The sequence below is a fragment of the Hemitrygon akajei genome, chromosome 13 (assembly GCF_048418815.1).
Source record: "Hemitrygon akajei chromosome 13, sHemAka1.3, whole genome shotgun sequence".
Classification (NCBI taxonomy): Eukaryota; Metazoa; Chordata; class Chondrichthyes; order Myliobatiformes; family Dasyatidae; genus Hemitrygon; species Hemitrygon akajei.
Window position 1 is genome coordinate 100,616,234 of NC_133136.1, and position 17,898 is coordinate 100,634,131.

Genomic DNA, 17,898 nt, shown 5'->3' on the forward strand with positions numbered 1-17,898 from the left:
TGCAGCACCCCACCTGTAGCTAAGGATGTTTTAAATGTATCTCTAGGGCCCCTGCAATTTCTGCACTAGCCTTCCACAGGGTCCAAGGGAACTCCTTGTCAGCTCTGGGGATTTATTTTCCCTAATTTGTGTCAAGATAGCAAACTCCTCCTCTGCAATCTGTGTAGAGTCTATGATCTCACTGCTGCTTTACCTCACTTCTGCAGACTGTGTCCTTCCTCAGAGTAAATACAGATGCAGAAATTTTTTTTTAAAAGCTCCCCCATCTCTTTCGAATCCACATAAGATTACGACTCTGATCTTCCAGAGGATCAGTTTTGTCATTTGCAATCCTTTTGCTCTTTATATATCTGTGGAAGCCCTTGGGATTCTCCTTCACCTTGTCTGCTATAGCAATCTCGTGCCTTCTTTTAACCTTCCTGATTTCTTTCTTAAGTCTTCTCTTGCACTTGTACTCCTCAAGTACCTCATTTGTTCCTACCTGCCTATACATGCTATGCACCGCAATATCTCTTGAAAACCCTGTTAAACTTGACTTTTATTCTGACAGGAATATACAGACTTTGTACTCTCAGAATTTCACTTTTGAAGGCCTCCCACTTACCTTCGTCAGAAAACAACCTGTCCCAATCCACATTTGCCAGATCCTTCCTGATACCATCAAAATGGCCTTTCTCCAATTTAGACTCAGTCCAAAGGCCAGACCTATCCTTAATTACCCTATTAACTAATGAAATCATGATCATTGATGCAAAGTATTCCCTTCATAAACTTCCGTCACATGCCCTGTTTCATTTCCTAATAGTAGATCTAGAATCACACGCTCTCTCATTGGGACTTCTATGGACTTACTAAGGAAACTTAACTGAACATATTTGCAAACTCTTTCTCATCCAATCACAAACAAGAGAAAACCTGCAGATGCTGGAAATCCACGCAACATACACAAAATGCTGGAGGAACTCAGCAGGCCAGTCAGCGCCTATGGAAAAGAGTTCATTTGATGTTTTGGGCTTGAGACCCTTCAGCAGGAATAGAGAAAATAAGATGAGGAGCAGAGTTAAAAGGTGGGTGGAGTGGAGTGAGTAACATATAAGGTGATAGGTGAAACCAAGAGGGGGAGAGGTGAAGTAAAGAGCTGGGAATTTGATTGGTGAAAGAGATACAGGGCTGGAGAAGTGGGAATCTAATAGGAGAGGACAGAAGGCCATGGAAGAAAGAAGAGGGAGGAGCACCAGAGGGAGGTGATGGGCAGGCAAGGAAATAAGGTGAGAGAGGGGAAAAGGGGATGGGGAATGATTGTTGGGTGGTCTCTAATCTAATCCCATTAGCATGGTCATACCTTCCTTATTCTTCAATTCTACCCATAAAACCTCACTAGACAAGCTCTCCAATTTGTCCTGTCTGAGCCCTGTCATGACATTTTCCCTGACTTGCAATGCCATTTCTCCTGTTTTAAACCTTCCTGCTGCTCTGTCACATGTAAAAGAATGGAACACTGAGTGGCCAGTCCTGTCCCTCCTGCAACCAAGACTCACTAATGACTACAATGTCATAAAGGCACGTGTTTATCCATGCCCTAAAGTTATCCCCCTTGCCTACAATACTCTTTGCACTGAAATGTAATTCTTTCTGGTTAAACTTGAGGATCCAACATTCTAATTCTCTAATCAAGCTGTTCTTGAAAATCTACTTTAAATACTGTAGATGATTTTTTCTCCCCTACTGTACATTATTTGAAGTTAGAGCAACTGATCTATTCCCTTTGCCATTACCGAAACTACCAATACAAATTAGGTGTGTGTATTTGACTAAAATGTGATGAAGTATTGTTAAGCGAGCAATCTGAAAATATAAAAAGAGAATGAATGATTTTGCATTAACTGGTGTGAAGTAAGTACATATTTGTATACAGCACTTGCTGCAGCAGATCACATAAAACAGAAAACAAAACAGTAAATCAGAGGATTTTAAATTTTATTTTGGAACGTGGCTTAGTGAGCTTACTGTAAGATCTGTAAGTGCAGATAATATATTTAAATTTTATTTAATTTTTAAAAATAAATAAATGAGGATGCAATATCCAGCTCCTGCCTTGGCCCTCCACCTTGCCTTTCTATACTGGCTGTCTGCCTTTCACATGCTGTCCTGATCTGGTGTTTCGACCTGAAGCGTCAGCTATATCTTTTCCTCCATGGACTTTGTCTGACTGGCTGAATTCCTGCAGCAGCTTATCTTTGCTCCATATTTCAGCGTTTGCAGTCTTGTTTTGACTTTTCAGTATTGAAGAATGTGAGCCTAAATCTATTGATGTTAGTTAACATAGTTCTGAGCAATTGGATGGCATGCAAAATGGTTTTCACTGTACTTTAGTATGTGTCAATTATAAACTAGTTTACCAATTTAGTATGCTCCACAGAAAAGCTTTTTTTGTAAAACAAAAAAGGTCTAATGGAATTCCAAGGACAACTGCTTTCTTGTCAATAAGCCCTTCCTCATCCTTTGTTTCCAGCTATTGTGCCAATTTAGACTTTATTTTCTGATTGTTCTTTGGATCCCTTTTTAAAATTATCCTGCAGTGTGGGTCTTTATTAAACCTCTTGCTGTGATCCATGTTGACTGCTTCAAATCCATAATGTTCACTGATCTCTTTGCTACATTTTCAAATATGTAATCAAGTGGGTCAGACCTGTCCTCTGATCAAATCCACATTGCCTGTCCTTGATTAATCTGTGCCTTTATAGAAGCTGCTTGTACTTTTCCACCGAATTGATTCCAGTAGTTTGCCTAGCATCAAATTCAGAAGTCCTCCAATCTTCTGTTACCATTCTTGTCACCAGAGAATTGATCAGTATCTTGGTATAATTTTTTCCCTGGCCTAGTGACTAAGTTGCTAAACACCTTCATGTTTTCTTTCTCAAACTCTTCCTCATTATAACCATATTCATCTCCTCCTCTAATGAAGACTGACTCATTTGATCTAAAGACTCTAATTTGTTCATTAGATGATCTCTTGCTCTGTGTTTATAAAACACATTGTATTTTCTTTGATTTTACTTGTTTTCCTGAGAGAACTTCAATTTCAAAAAAAGAATAACTTGCTTGTAGCAAGGAACCTGTCATTCTTTTGTATATTAAAACAGTTATGTAAATGTTAAACAAGAGAAAATCTGCAGATGCTGAAAATACAAGCAACACACACAAAATGCTGGAGGAACTCAGCAGGCCAGGAAGCATCTATGGAAAAGAGTACAGTCGATGTTTTGGGCTGAGACCCTTTGGCAGTACTGGATGCTGCCTGGCCTGCTGAGTTCCTCCTGCATTTTGTGTCTTATATAAATGGTATTAATTTTGAAATTTTCTATGAATGGTGTTGTTTTATTATTACACTATGTTCTTTGCTGACATTGTGATTGTATTTTTTTCCAGATGACAGAGCTTCAAAATCTGGGGCGTCACATTTTGGCAGTAACACAAGACATTTCTGGGATCAGCATGCACACAGTCAAGGAAAAGGATATTTAAGTGAAGGTAGAACTACTACACACACTAAGGCAATATCAGATAAATATGCATCTGATTCAATACAACATAAGAAAAGTAACAGCTTCACTGGATATGATACTGATACCAGTCAAGATTCGAGGGACAGAAGCAATAGTAGAAATAGAAATAGGGGTAAAGTTTGGAAACCCTCACGGGAAATACTAAATGTGGATAGTATTTTTGAGGAAGGGAACAGGAGACAAAGCAGTCCAAAGCACAAAGCAAACACAGCTCAGCAGGTGTTACATAGCAAAGGACAGAACGCTAATGATTTATTGTATGAGAAACGAAAGCACAAAGACTTAAAGACAATTTATGAAGATGAATTCAAACAAGTAAGTGCAAGTTCTTCGCTGGAAGTTGATGGGAAAGCTCATTTAGAAAATGAAAAAAACACAGATGAAAATTTAAAAATCCACAGCTCTGGTTATCGAGGGCAGAAAATGGAATCTGGTCACGATAGCAGCGGTTGGTTCAGTGGTGGCTCCACTAACCATGACACTCAAAGTATGGAGATTTCCAGTGGAAAGAACTTGAAGAGGAACCAAGATGCACTTTCCCACAGGTAATCATTCTTTATAGATTATTTGTTTTTACAGGTTTGAAGTATGTTTAGATGAAGTAAAATTGTGGTTTATGCATTTACTTTTTCAAATTTATTCATAATTTGTGATTATATTAAGCTGTAAAATACTGGTAAAGATCTTCCACAGCCTTGAGGTTGCTGATTGTATTTGCCCTGGAGCGTGCTGTATCATGCAGCATACATCCAGATATTCACTAGAAGCTGGCTCTCAGTTAATCTTATCAATATTTTTATTAATTTCTACATTGAAGAATACAGAGTTCAAGAAAATACATATTATAAAACAGAAGAAAGATATAATAATACCAAATACATTATATTTGAATCACATTGATGAACTCCTTACCCTATATTCATGTAGATTAGATTAATTCGTATGTTGAGATATGAATAATTTATATATATATATCAAAGGTTTTGAAAATAATTCAAAAACAGTCCCCACAAATTTTGAATATCTTGGTTAGATTCAGAAATTGAACAACAAATCTTTTCTAAATTTAAGCATGCCATAACATCCCATAACCATGAGTGTGATTAGGCAGAGTAGCATCCTAGCCATAAGAGATAAAAGCCAGAAAGTGCAAGTCAGATGTCTTCAAAATGCTATCTTTCCCTCCAGCTCTCAGTTAATCAACAAGATGCAGAGCTCCCAGCACGATTGGACCGCTGCATTGACAGAACCGTCTTGAGTAGTGTGACCCCACTACTAGTAACACATGCAGATAAAGTTGCCACTTATTGAATGTTTGTGAATATCTTTGTGAGCAACCACCCAGCATTAACCTGTACAGCAGATTCAGTAAAGACCAACTAACATGTGAGATCCAGTTGTTTATGCAGTGGTATCGAAATGGGATATTGCCCCATAGACTGGTCAAGCAGTATCCTGACAGTTGTACATTTCTATAGTACCTTTTAGATGTGCCAGATCTCATTTCAATCCCTGAGTACAGACAGCAGGACAGGAGCATGAGAAGTGGCAGTATAACTTTATACAGGTGGAAGGAAGTAGCTCTCAGAATTCTTAATGTTGACTTTAAGACATCTAGCCTGTCCAGGCTTTGGGAATTTTGATGTCATTCCAAAAACCCAGTACCACCTGATCTCAAAATGCCCATGTTACTTTTGCCTATCCTCCACGTCTTCCTTAGTGAATTCTGACAAAATAAACCTGTTTAGTACTTCTGCCCTCACCCCATCCGCCCACCACTCCACTTCGGATAGGGTTCCCCTTGTCCTCACCTACCACCCCACCAGCCTCCGGGTCCAACATATAATTCTCTGTAACTTCCGCCACCTCCAGCAGGATCCCACTACCAAACACATCTTTCCCTCGCCCCCTCTTTCTCCTTTCCGCAGGGATCACTCCCTACACGTCTCCCTTGTCCATTCATGCCCCCCATCCCTCCTGGCACTTATCCTTGCAAGCGGAACAAGTGCTATACCTGCCCTTATACTTCCTCCCTCACCACCATTCAGGGCCCCAGACAGTCCTTCCAGGTGAGGCGACACTTCACCTGTGAGTCAGCTGGTGTGGTATACTGCGTCCGGTGCTCCCGGTGTGGCCCTTTATATATTGGTGAGACCCGACGCAGACTGGGAGACTGTTTCGCTGAGCACCTATGCTCTGTCCGCCAGAGAAAGCAGGATCTCCCACTGGCCACACATTTTAATTCCACGTCCCATTCCCATTCTGATATGTCTATCCATGGCCTCCTCTACTGTCAAGATGAAGCCACACTCAGGTTGGAGGAACAACACCTTATATACCCGGCTGGGTAGCCTCCAACCTGATGGCATGAACATTGACTTCTCTAACTTCTGTTAATGCCCCTCCTCACTTTCTTACCCCATCCTTGATATATTTAGTTTTTTTTCCCCCTTCGCTTTTTTTTCTCTGCCCATCACTCTGCCTCTTCTCCATCTCCCTCTGGTGCTCCCCCCCCCCCCTTTCTTTCTCCCTAGGCCTCCCGTCCCATGATCCTTTCCCTTCTCTAGCTCTATCACTTTTGCCAATCACCTTTCCAGCTCTTAGCTTCACCCCACCCCCTCCGGTCTTCTCCTATCATTTTGCATTTTCCCCTCCCCCTCCTACTTTCAAATCTCTTACTATCTTTCCTTTCAGTTAGTCCTGACGAAGGGTCTTGGCCCGAAATGTCAACAGTGCTTCTCCCTATAGATGCTGCCTGACCTGTGTTCCACCAGCATTTTGTGTGTGCTGCTGTTTAGTACTTCGTTCACAGGCTCTGGTGCCAAGCATAAATTCCCTTCTTTATCCTTGCATGGATTTACCTTCTTCCTAATTACCCTCTTATTTTTAATCTAAGTGTGAAATACTTTCTGATTCGCTTTAATCCTACTTGCTAAGAACATTTCTTTTTCCTGCTGTCTTTATATCCCTCGAGGGCCTTGCCTGACATTAGCGTCCTGAACCTTGCAGGTGCTTTGTTTTCCTTTTTGACTAAGCTTGTAAACTCTCTCGTTATTCAAAGTTCCCTTGCTTTGCCATCCTTGTTCTTCCTCCTTATAACAACATGCTGTTCCTGAATTCCGTTCAAGTAACTCCCATGTGTTAGGTGTGGACTTCTTCAATGTGCGGTGAGTATGCTTCCAATGGTGGGAGAGTCTAGGACCAGAGGGCAAGGCCTCAGTACAGGGTTGTCCCTGTAGTACAGAGATGAGGAATTTCTGAACAGTGAGTGATGAGACTGGGATTCATTGCTGCAGACAGCTGTGGTGGCCAAGTCATGGATATATTTAAAGTGGAAATTGACAGGTTCTTAATTAAAGGCATCAGAGGTTACATTATGAAGATTGGAGAATGGGGTTAAGAAGAAAAATAAAATCACCCAGGATCGTATAGCAGAGCAGATTGGATGGACCGAATGGCTTAAGTCTGCTCCATTCAGAGTTGAGATGAGTGAAGTTATCCACGCTGGTTCAAGAGTCTGATGGTTGAAGGGGGGTGATAACTGTTCCTGAACATGGTGGTGTGGTACCCAAGACTCCTTTACCACCTTCCTGATTGCAGCAGTGAGAAGAGAGCATAGCCTGGCCTGGATTGCAGGGTCTTTAATGATGAATTCTGCTTTCTGGTGCAAGCACTTCTTGTAAATGTGCTGAATCATTGCCCATGATGGGCTGGGTTCTATCCACAATTTTTTTAAATTTTCCCTTGTTGGGGATTGGTGTTTCTATATCATTAGGAAATGAATCTCAGTGTAATATATGGTGACATATATGTACTTTGATAATAAATTTACTTTGAACTTTGAAGCAGGCCATGAAGCAACCAGTCAGGATACTCTCCACTGTGCATCATATCAAATCTCCCCAAACTTCTAAGAAAGTAGAGGTATTGCTGTGTCTTTGTAATGGCACTTTGGTGCTGATGCCAGGACAGATCCTCTGATGTGATAACTCTAAGGAATTTGAAATTACTGGTTCTCTCCAACTCTGCCGATTGCAGATCTGATTAATCCATGGCTTCTGATTGGGGAAGACTGAATGATTTTGTGGGGTCACACTCGTCCATGAGTGTCTTTATAAAGTCCATGATAACCATGGAATATTCATTCAGTTCCTTGAGTCCTTGAAGATCGCCCTGTCTACTGGCTCGAAGCAATACCATAGCCAATCCTCTACCTCCTGTGACCACCTCTTTGTTGTCCTTGTCTCTGGTGCCTTGTTTTTTAGCTGCGGCCTAAATGCGGGTAGGAGGACTATTCCCAAAGCCCTATATGTGCCAAACGCTCAATCTTGCTACCTCCTGTTTCATTCAGTGGTATTACTGTTCCAAGTCCCCCATCTTCAATACTTTTGATTACCATTATGCAGATACTCAACTGCTGTAATCACTAGGTATCTTATGAGGAGCTGACACAATGAATAAGCTGTAGTTTTGGGTGAGTGGGGCTCCAGTAATGCTGGAAAAAGTTTAAGACTATATAGGGCACCACAGCTTGGTTGAATTGCATCCCTCCACCACTCAAAGTTCATTCCTTGCATTACTTTATTGTCACCAAACAATTGATACCAGAGCGTACAATCATCACAGCGATATTTGTTTCTGTGCTTCACGCTCCCTGAAGTACAAATCGAAGTAAATATAATAAAAATTTAAATTATAAATCATAATTAGAAAATAGAAAAGGGAAAGTAAGGTAGTGCAAGTCAGGTCCGGATATTTGGAAGCTATGGCCCAGATCCGGATCAGGATCTGTTCAGCAGTCTTATCACAGTTGGAAAGAAGCTGTTCCCAAATCTGGCCGTACGAATCTTCATGCTGCTGAACCTTCTCCCGGAGGGAAGAGGGACAAAAAGTGTGTTGGCTGGGTTGTACTTGTGTAGGTTGTAGTGTGTGCTACAAAATGTGCTGTTGTACTTACTGAGGCTACTTAGCACAGTTCACAAGTCTGCAACCAAGGGCTTCATGAGAAGTATTGGAACAGCGCCACCTGCTGGTGCACCTTCAAGTTGAATGCAGAGTGGACCAATATCTAGCAGGCAAATTGTAAACTGACTGGGTTGAAACTTCAAAGACATCATCAAATCTAGCTGGGGTTATCTGGATGATTCTGCTCCTATATTTTATGGTGTTATGGATTCTATTTAAAGGCAAAAGAATATTTGGTAAATAGGAAGCTTTTAAAAGGATCACATCAAGAGTTCGGAGGTAGCATTTTTCCATTAAGGTGAAGGGTAGACATACCAAGATCAACAAAACCTGGCTGATGAAAGATGTCAAGCATCTAGTCAGGAAAAAGAAGGAAACATATAGTACATTTCAGGCACAAACACGAGAAATTCTGCAGATGCTGGAAATCCAAGGCAACTCACACACTAAAAGCTGGGGGAACTCAGCAGGTCAGGCAGCATCAATGGAAAAGAGTAAACAAATGATGTTTTGGGACAAGACCCTTCATCAGGTCCTGATAAAGGTTCTTGGCCTGAAATGTCAACTTCATCAGTCAGGGCATCAAGTTTAGGAGTTGGGAGATTTTGTTGCATTATAAGTCAAGGTTGCACTTTAAGTTTTGTATACAATCTGGTCACAGTATTATAGGAAAGATGTGGTCAAAAGAGATTTACAAGGATGCTGCTTGGATTAGAGCCCAAGTTATGAGGAGAGGTTGGCCACCATAGAGCATATGAAAATGTGGGGTGACCTCAAGGGGTCTGGATAATGTGGAGTCTTTTCCCCAGCGTTTGGGTGTCCAAAGCTTAGAGAGCACAAATGTCAGATAACAGGAGAGATTTAAAGACTCTCAACTTTACACAGAGGTAGTGAGTACCTGGAATGAACATCCAGAGGAAGTAGTCGAGACCTGTATAATTGCAACATTTAAGAGGCTTTTGGATAGGTATATGGAGGGGAGGGGCTTGGTGGTTTAAGGCTGATTGTGGGCAGGTGGGATACTGTGGTCAGCTTGGGCCAGTTGGGCTGAAGAGCCTGTTTCCATGCTATTTCCATGATTCAAGAACTTCTATAAACTGATGGTTTTAAAAGATATGTTGTGAAAATTGGGGGAGGGTGGGATTAAAAAGCATAAAAACACTTAAACTCAATTAAATTGCTGAATTTTTCCCTGCTGTCTTCTATTTGCTTTGTTGGTACAATACATTTGCAGCAGCTTACTGCGATCCAGTAGGTGGATTTCCTAGCCTAACATGTGGCAAGTGACTGCTGTTCTGGTGGACTCTATAATGACAAAAACCAGTGCAACATGTGTTCTGAAACCATTGCTAAACTGAAGGCTACATTGCCGTCTTCACTCTGGAATACAACCATGAGTAAATCTGCCAGATGGATCAGATTGACCTTAGCAGAATAACAGACTTGTATTTGTGTACATTTTTTATCTGTAGCTCAGTTTCTTCTTGTATGCTGTTGCACAATGTGTGCCAACACTTTTCCCCTTGGGCATTCTTGTACCCATATTTATATTGTAACAATCCTCAATTTCTGTTGCTCGCTGAAGTGTTTTCAGTGCTACGTGGTAACTCAGTTACTATGTTTTTAACTACTTAACAATTTTAATTTTAATATTTTTGCATTTGTATTGATCATTTCATCTTGCAGGATTTGTTGCTTGCTATTTTTATATTAATTGTAATAAAGCTTCATGGGCAGTCAGTCACTCCTGATTGCATATTACGGTGTATCTTCCTATCTTTCCCCTCTCTTAATTGCTCGTTTCATCCTCTGTTCTATAAACTTCCAGAATTTCCTTCCTCTTACTCCACTATGCTCTCTTCTCTCGTCGTCTTCTAGGTTTAGCATACAATAAGCTTGGTGATTGTGCACTAAAGCTATAACTACCTCCTGTTTCACCTTTTCTATCTACCATTAATGTCCTTTTGCTCCTTTGGACCAAGAGCTAAGCTGTTTCTTGCACATTCTACTATTCACTATTTCTCTAAACAATGCTAACTCCCCACCCAGAGTTCCGACCATATCCCCAGATGTGCTCTAGAATTGACATCTGATGAGAAACATAGAAAACCTACAGCACAACACAGGCTCTTCGGCTCTCAAAGCTGTGCTGAACTTGTCCTTACCTTACAAATTACCTAGGGTTACCCATAGCCCTCTATTTTTCTGAGCTCCATGTACCTGTCCAGGTTTCTCTTAAAAGACCCTATCGTATCCACCTCCATCACCGTTGCCGGCAGCCCATTCTATGCACTCACCACTCTTCATAAAATTACTTGCCCCTGACATTTCCTCTGTACCTACTTCCAAGCACCTTAGAACTGTGCCTTCTTGTGCTAGCCATTTTAGCCCTGGGAAAAAAGCCTCTGACTATCTACATGATCAATGTCTCTCATCATCTTATACACCTCTATCAGGTCACCTTTAGATTAGCTTTATTTGTCATATGTACATTGAAACACTGAAACATATAGTGATAAACATAATTTGGATCAGCAACCAACATAGTATGAGAATGTGCTTAGGGCAGCCTGTAAGTGTTGCATATTTCAGACACCAATCCAGCATGCCCAGAGCTCACTAACTCTAACCTGTATGTCTTTGGGATGTGGGAGGAAACCAGAGCACCTGCAGGAAACCCACAGGGATAATGTACAAACTCCTTACAGATAACAGTGAGAATTTAACCCCAATTGCTGGCGCTGTACAGTGCCTGGATCCAATTCAATTTGCTTACCATCACAATAGGTCAACAGATGGCATTTCATTGGTTCTTTATTCAGTTCTGGAACATCTGGACAACGAAAATACATACACCAAGATGCTCTTCATTGACTACAGCTCAGCATTCAAACCTATCGTTCCCTTGAAACTAATCTCTAAGCTCCGAGACTTTGGCCTTGATGTCTCTTTGTGCAACTGGATCCTCCTTTTCCTTATTTGCAGACCCCAGTCAGTACAGATTCCAACAACTACTCTTCCACAATCAACATCAGCACAGGTGCACCACGAGATTGTGCTTAGTGTCCTGCTCTAGTCACTATGACTGAGTGGTCAAGTGCCATATTTAAGTTTGATGATGATGCCACTGTTGGCTGAATCAAAGGCGGTGACAAATCGGCATATAGGAGGGAGATTGAAAATCTAGTTGAGTGGTATTACAGCAACAACACTCCATTCAATGTCAGCAAGGAGCTGATTATTGACTATAGGAAGAAAAAACTGGAGGTCCATGAGCCAGTCCTCATTAGGGGATCAGAGGTGCAGAGGGTCAGTATCTTCAAATTTCTTGACATTATCACATCAGAGGCGTCATTCAATGTCTGTAGTGAGATGCTGAAGATGTTCTATAGGTCAGTTGTGGAGAGCGCCCTCTTCTTTGTGGTGGCGTGTTGGGGAGGAAGCATTAAGAAGAGGGACGCCTCACGTCTTAATAAGACGTCTTAATAAGCTGGTAAGGAAGGCGGGCTCTGTCGTGGGCAAAGTACTGGAGAGTTTAACATCGGTAGCTGAGCGAAGGGCGCTGAGTAGGCTACGGTCAATTATGGAAAACTCTGAACATCCTCTACATAGCACCATCCAGAGACAGAGAAGCAGTTTCAGCGACAGGTTACTATCGATGCAATGCTCCTCTGACAGGATGAAGAGGTCAATACTCCCCAATGCCATTAGGCTTTACAATTCAACCGCCAGGACTTAAGAACTTTTTAAAAGCTATTATTAATGCTGTTTGAGATAGTGATTTAGATGCATATCATATTTTTTTTACTGAGTTAAGTATTGTATGTTATTAGTTTTGCTAAAACAAGTGTATGGGATATTGGAAAAAAAGTTGAATTTCCCCATGGGGATGAATAAAGTATCTATCTATCTATCTATCTATCTTATCCTGGGTCCAGGACATAAGTGCCTTCACAAAAAGACACGACAATACCTCTACTGTATTGGAAGTTTGTGCAAATTCGGCTTATCAAAAACTTCTATAGATGCACAGTGGAGAATATCCTGACTGGTTGCTTCACTGCTTGGTAAGGTAGCACCAATGCTTGTGAACACTAGTGGATACAGCCTAGTGTATTGCATGCAAAGGCCTCCCCACCATTTCGTACATCATTAGTCAGGGTGTTAGAAGCTACAGGGTGAATGCAGGAGAATGAGATTGAGAAGGATAATAAATCATCTATGATGGAATGATAAAGAGACTCATTGGGCCAAATACCCTAATTTTACTCCTATGTTTTATGTTCTAAAGTCTCATCTACAAAGAATGCAGCCTCAAGAAAGCAGCATCTATCTTCAGGGACTCCTACCATCCATGCCATGCTCTCTTCTTGCTGTTGCCATCAGGAAGGAGGATCAGGAATCTTGGGTCCCACACCACCAGGTTCAGGAACAATTATTACCCTTCAACTACCAGGCTCCTGAACCAGCATGGATAACTTCACTCACCTCAACTCTGAGTGAATAGTTTGGCCCTTTGAGTCTGTTATTCAATCCTGGATGATTTTTATTTTTCCTCTCAACTCCTGCCTTTGCCATGTAACCTTTGATGCCCTTATTAATCAAGAACCTGTCAACTTCCACTTTGAATATACCCATGACATGGCTTCCACAGCCGTCTGCGGCAATGAATTCCACAGTTTCACTACTCTCTGTCCAGAAATTCCTCCTCATCTCGATACTAAAGGAGCAACCTTGTATTCTGAGGCTTTGCCCTCTGGTCCAAGACCCTCCCACCATTGGAAGCTTACTCACTGCACATTGAGCAAGTCCACACCTGATATGTAGGAGTTATTTGAGGATTAGCTGAATGGAATTCAGGAACATCATGGTGCAGTAAAAAGGAAGAAAAGGGATGGCTAAGGATTCCACAACCTATGCACTCACTTTTAAGAAGAACTATACAGCTCATATTCTCAGGATGATTGACTGATTCATTGATTTATTTGCACAGTTTATCTTTTGCATATTGATTGTCAGTCTTTGTGTGTGGTTTTTCAATTATTCCATCGTATTTCTCTGTTCTGTGAATGCCTGCAAGAAAATGAATCTTAAGGTAGTATATGATAACATATACATAGAAAATAAATTTGCTGTGAACCTTATTCAAACTTTAGGGCACCACGGTAGTGTTGTGGTTAGCATGATCTTGATACAGCTCTGGGCACTCTGGAGTTTGGAGTTCAATTTCAGTGCCATCTGTAAGGAGTTTGTACGCTCTCCCCGTAAACTGTGTGGATTATCTCCAGGTGCTTCAGTTACCTCCCAAATTCGAAAGATGTACTGGTTATTAGGTTAATTGGTCATTGTAAATTGTCCTGTGATCAGGTTGGGGTTAAATAGGTGGGTTGCTGGGCAGGGTGGCTTGTGGGCCAGAAGGGCCTGTTTCGGGCTATATCTCTACATAAATAAATAAAACTTCGAACTTTGAGGTGGGGATCCGTTCATTCTGAGTGGAGCTTGCACATTCTCCATGTGATCACAGAGATTGTTAGCCAGTGCTGCTCCGGGTGGTGGGGGGGGGGGGGGGGTTGTGATTTTAAACTAGATTTGCAGGGGGAGGGGAACCAGAGTGTCAGAGCAGATGGTGAGGTGAAGGAGGATAAAGGTCATGTGAGGACTGCTTGTGTGGACAGAAATCAAAAGTTTGTATGTGATAGAAATGTTCTCAGGTGCCAAACTGAAGAGACTGGGGAAGAGGCGTCTGGCTCTCAAATAGAGAAAGATAGGGGACGACATGTGAGGGAGGATAGGCTGGTGATAAAGAAGGGACGTACTCAGACCAAAGGTTTGAGATATATCTATTTTAACGTAAGGAGTGTTGTGAACAAAGTGGATGAGCTTAGAGCGTGGATCAGTACCTGGAGATATGATGTGGTAGCCATTACAGAGACTTGGATGACTCAGGGACAGGAATGGTTACTTCAAGTGCCGGGTTTTAGGTGTTTCAGAAAGGACGGGGAGGGAGGCAACAGAGGTGGGGGTGTGGCACTGTTGATCAGAGTTAGTGTCAAGGCTGCAGGAGAGATGGACGTCATTGAGGGATTGTCTACGGAGTCTCTGAGTGGAGATTAGGAACAGGAAGGGGTCAATAACTTTACTAGGTGTTTTTTTTATAGTCTGCACAATAATAACAAGGATATCGATGAGCAGGTAGGGAAACAGATCCTGGAGAAGTGTAATAATAGCAGAGTTGTGATGGGAGATTTTAATTTCCCAAATATAGATTGGCATCTCCCTAGAGCAAGGGGTTTAGGTGGGATGAGGATAGGTTGAGTGAACTCGGCCTTTTCTCCTCGGAGCGAAGGAGGATAAGAGGTGACCAGATAGAGGTGTATAAGATGATGACAGGCATTGATCGTGTGGATAGTCAGAGGCTTTTTCCCAGGGCTGAAATGGTTACCACAAGAGGGCACAGGTTTAAGGTGCTGGGGAGTAGGTACAGAGGAGATGTCGGGTAAGTTTTTTAAGCAGAGAGTGGTGAGTGTGTGGAATGGGCTGCTGGCAAAGGTGGTGGAGGTGGATATGATAGGGTCTTTTAAGAGACTTTTGGATAGGTACATAGAGCTTAAAAAAAAGGCTATTGGTATGCCTAGTAATTTCTAAGGTAGGGACATGTTTGGCACAACTTTGTGGGCCAAAAAGCCTGTATTGTGCTGTAGGTTTTCTGTGTTTCTATGTTCTAAGTTTCTCTTGCCTCCCAGTGCTTCCAATTTCCTCCCACGTCCTAAGGCTCGTAGATTGTCTGCAGTAAATTGCCTCGAGTGTGGCTGAGAAATAAAATCTAGAATCAGGAGTTATTTGTTGAGAATGTAGGGAGAATAAAGTAGAAGTAGAACATAGGAAAAGTCTATTCTATTAACCCATGTCTTAATAACTCTATCACACTTCTAGGCCAGTTTGGTCAGCCTAGTCTCAGGTCAGTTAACTTCCAATTGCTATATCAAATTTATTTGCTTGCTGTTGAAATTGTTGGCTTCCTGATACACTCATTAATGAGAAGAATTTTTAGCCTGTCAACACCCTGCTATTAGAGGAAAGAAAGGGTGGTGGAACAGTTATATTAACAAATTGTGATAAAGAATGATGGTAATTAATTGAGATGAAAATGGACCACAGAGAAAATTTCACTGAAAGCCCAGGCAGGAAAAGATTGATGTCATTGATAAGTTATAAAGGGGAAAGCAATGGAGTTACAACATTGATGTCCTTGATAGGTTAGAGACATCGGGAGGGTAGAATTTTGTTGTCTGGCCAACCTCTGGAAGCAATGTAAAGAAAATGAATGAAAACAAAGGAAAAGTATTTGAACTGGGAGATACATAAACTGAAGACTTTAGAACAATGGATGTTAAATCTATTCAGTGGGTCAAGCAGCTGGGATTAGCAGGAAGGATGCTACGATTTGCATGGCAAGGTGGGCTGAAGGGCCTCTTTACTCTGACTCTACAATTTCTTTGAAGACAAAAAAAATCACTTAACATTAATTTCTGGCTGGTTCTGACCAGAAAGTCTGAAATGTAATATTAGTTCCAGAGAGCTGTTGTAAGTCTAGGCAAAAAATGATAATCTGTTCTTGAAATTGAAGTATGCAAAAACTAGTCAGCAAGAGAAATAACTTGACAGGCAACTGGAAGCACAGGGTCCTAATTGTGCATTGAGCAGAGGTATTCCCCAAAACAGTCACATGATCCATCCTGTATTCTAAAGTTTAGAGGAGTTCACACTGAGTAGCAAATGAACACCAAATTGGTACAAGTATCAGCATATTGCTGTTTCTCCAAGATCTTTTATGTCCTCCAAATCCTACCCTGTGTATTTGAATATTGCTTTTTTCCCCGATGATACTACTAGGTATTCTCTTGCTTCTGCAGTTTTTTTTTATATACAGGCTTCCCCCGCTATTCGAAGATAGTGTTCCTATGAAATGGTTCATAAGCTGGAATGTCGTAAAGTGAAGAAGCAATTACCATTTATTTATATGGGAAAAATTTGTGAGCGTTCGCAGACCCAAAAAATAACCTACCAAATCATGCCAAATAACACATAAAAACTAAAATAACAGTAACATATAGTAAAAGCTAGAATGATCTGATAAATACACAGCCTATATAATGTAGGAATACTTTCTACAATTACTGCAGCACTGTCCACTGCAGCGAAAATTTCACACAAGCGCTCTCAGCAGCACTCACAGCAAAAACACACAGCGCAAGCGCTCCCGGCAGAAACACTTTGTCCAGTAACCTTTAAGCTATGAAGCTACTGAATAACACACAAAAATATACAGCCTATATGAAGTAGAAATAATGTACACCCAGTGTAATTTCACTTACAGGAATTGGGAAGACAGTGAGGACACTGATGATGGTGTGTTAGGCTGAGTCGTCGGAGGTTGGGGTGGTGGGACACTGGGGTGTCATCTCATCGTCGTCTGTTTCCATCAGGGCAGGCAAGTCACCTTTTATGTCTGCCTGCTTCAATGTCGTCCCTGTGCCGAAGAAGTCTTCAGTGTCCTGCCTAAATGAGTTTCGAGAGGCTCGTCATGAAGCATATCAAGACCCTGCTGCTCCCCTCACTGGACCCCCTGCAGGTTGCGTACCGTCCCAACCGCTCAACAGATGACGCCATTCCCACCACCCTCCACCTGGCCCTAACCCACCTGGACAAAAAAGACACATACGTTCGGATGCTGTTCATAGACTTCAGTTCAGCATTCAACACAGTCATCCCTCAGAAACTGATTGGAAAGCTGAGCCTACTGGGCCTGAACACCTCCCTCTGCAACTGGATCCTAGACTTCCTGACTGGGAGACCTCAGTCAGTTGGGATCGGGATCAGCATCTCCAACACCATCATACTGAGCATGGGAGCTCCCCAGGGTTACGTGCTCAGTCCACTGCTGTTCACTCTGCTGACCCACGACTGTGCTGCAACACACAGCTCGAACCATATCATCATGTTCGCTGATGACACGACCGTGGTGGGTCTCATCAGCAAGAACGACGAGTCAGCTTACAGAGAGGAGGTGCAGCAGCTAACGGACTGGTGCAGAGCCAACAACCTGTCTCTTAATGTGAACAAAACAAAATAGATAGTTGTTGACTTCAGGAAGGCACAGAGTGATCACTCCCCACCTAACATCGACGGCTCCTCAGTAGAGATTGTAAAGAGCACCAGATTTCTTGGTGTTCACCTGACGGAGAATCTCACCTGGTCCCTCAACACCAGCTCCATAGCAAAGAAAGCCCAGCAGCATCTCTACTTTTTGTGAAGGCTGAAGAAAGTCCATCTCCCACCCACCATCCTCATCACATTCTACACGGGT

General features: G+C 41.9%; 1 protein-coding gene across 1 annotated transcript in view; it reads left to right on the top strand.

Annotated features, from left to right (window-relative positions):
• LOC140738080 (inactive ubiquitin carboxyl-terminal hydrolase 53-like) overlaps window positions 1-17,898 on the top strand; it is a 134,402-nt gene that overhangs the window by 70,172 nt on the left and 46,332 nt on the right. Inside the window, exon 12 of the mRNA XM_073065170.1 lies at window positions 3,430-4,111. Coding sequence (XP_072921271.1) covers window positions 3,430-4,111 — 682 coding nt within the window. The remainder of the gene's footprint in view (window positions 1-3,429; window positions 4,112-17,898) is intronic.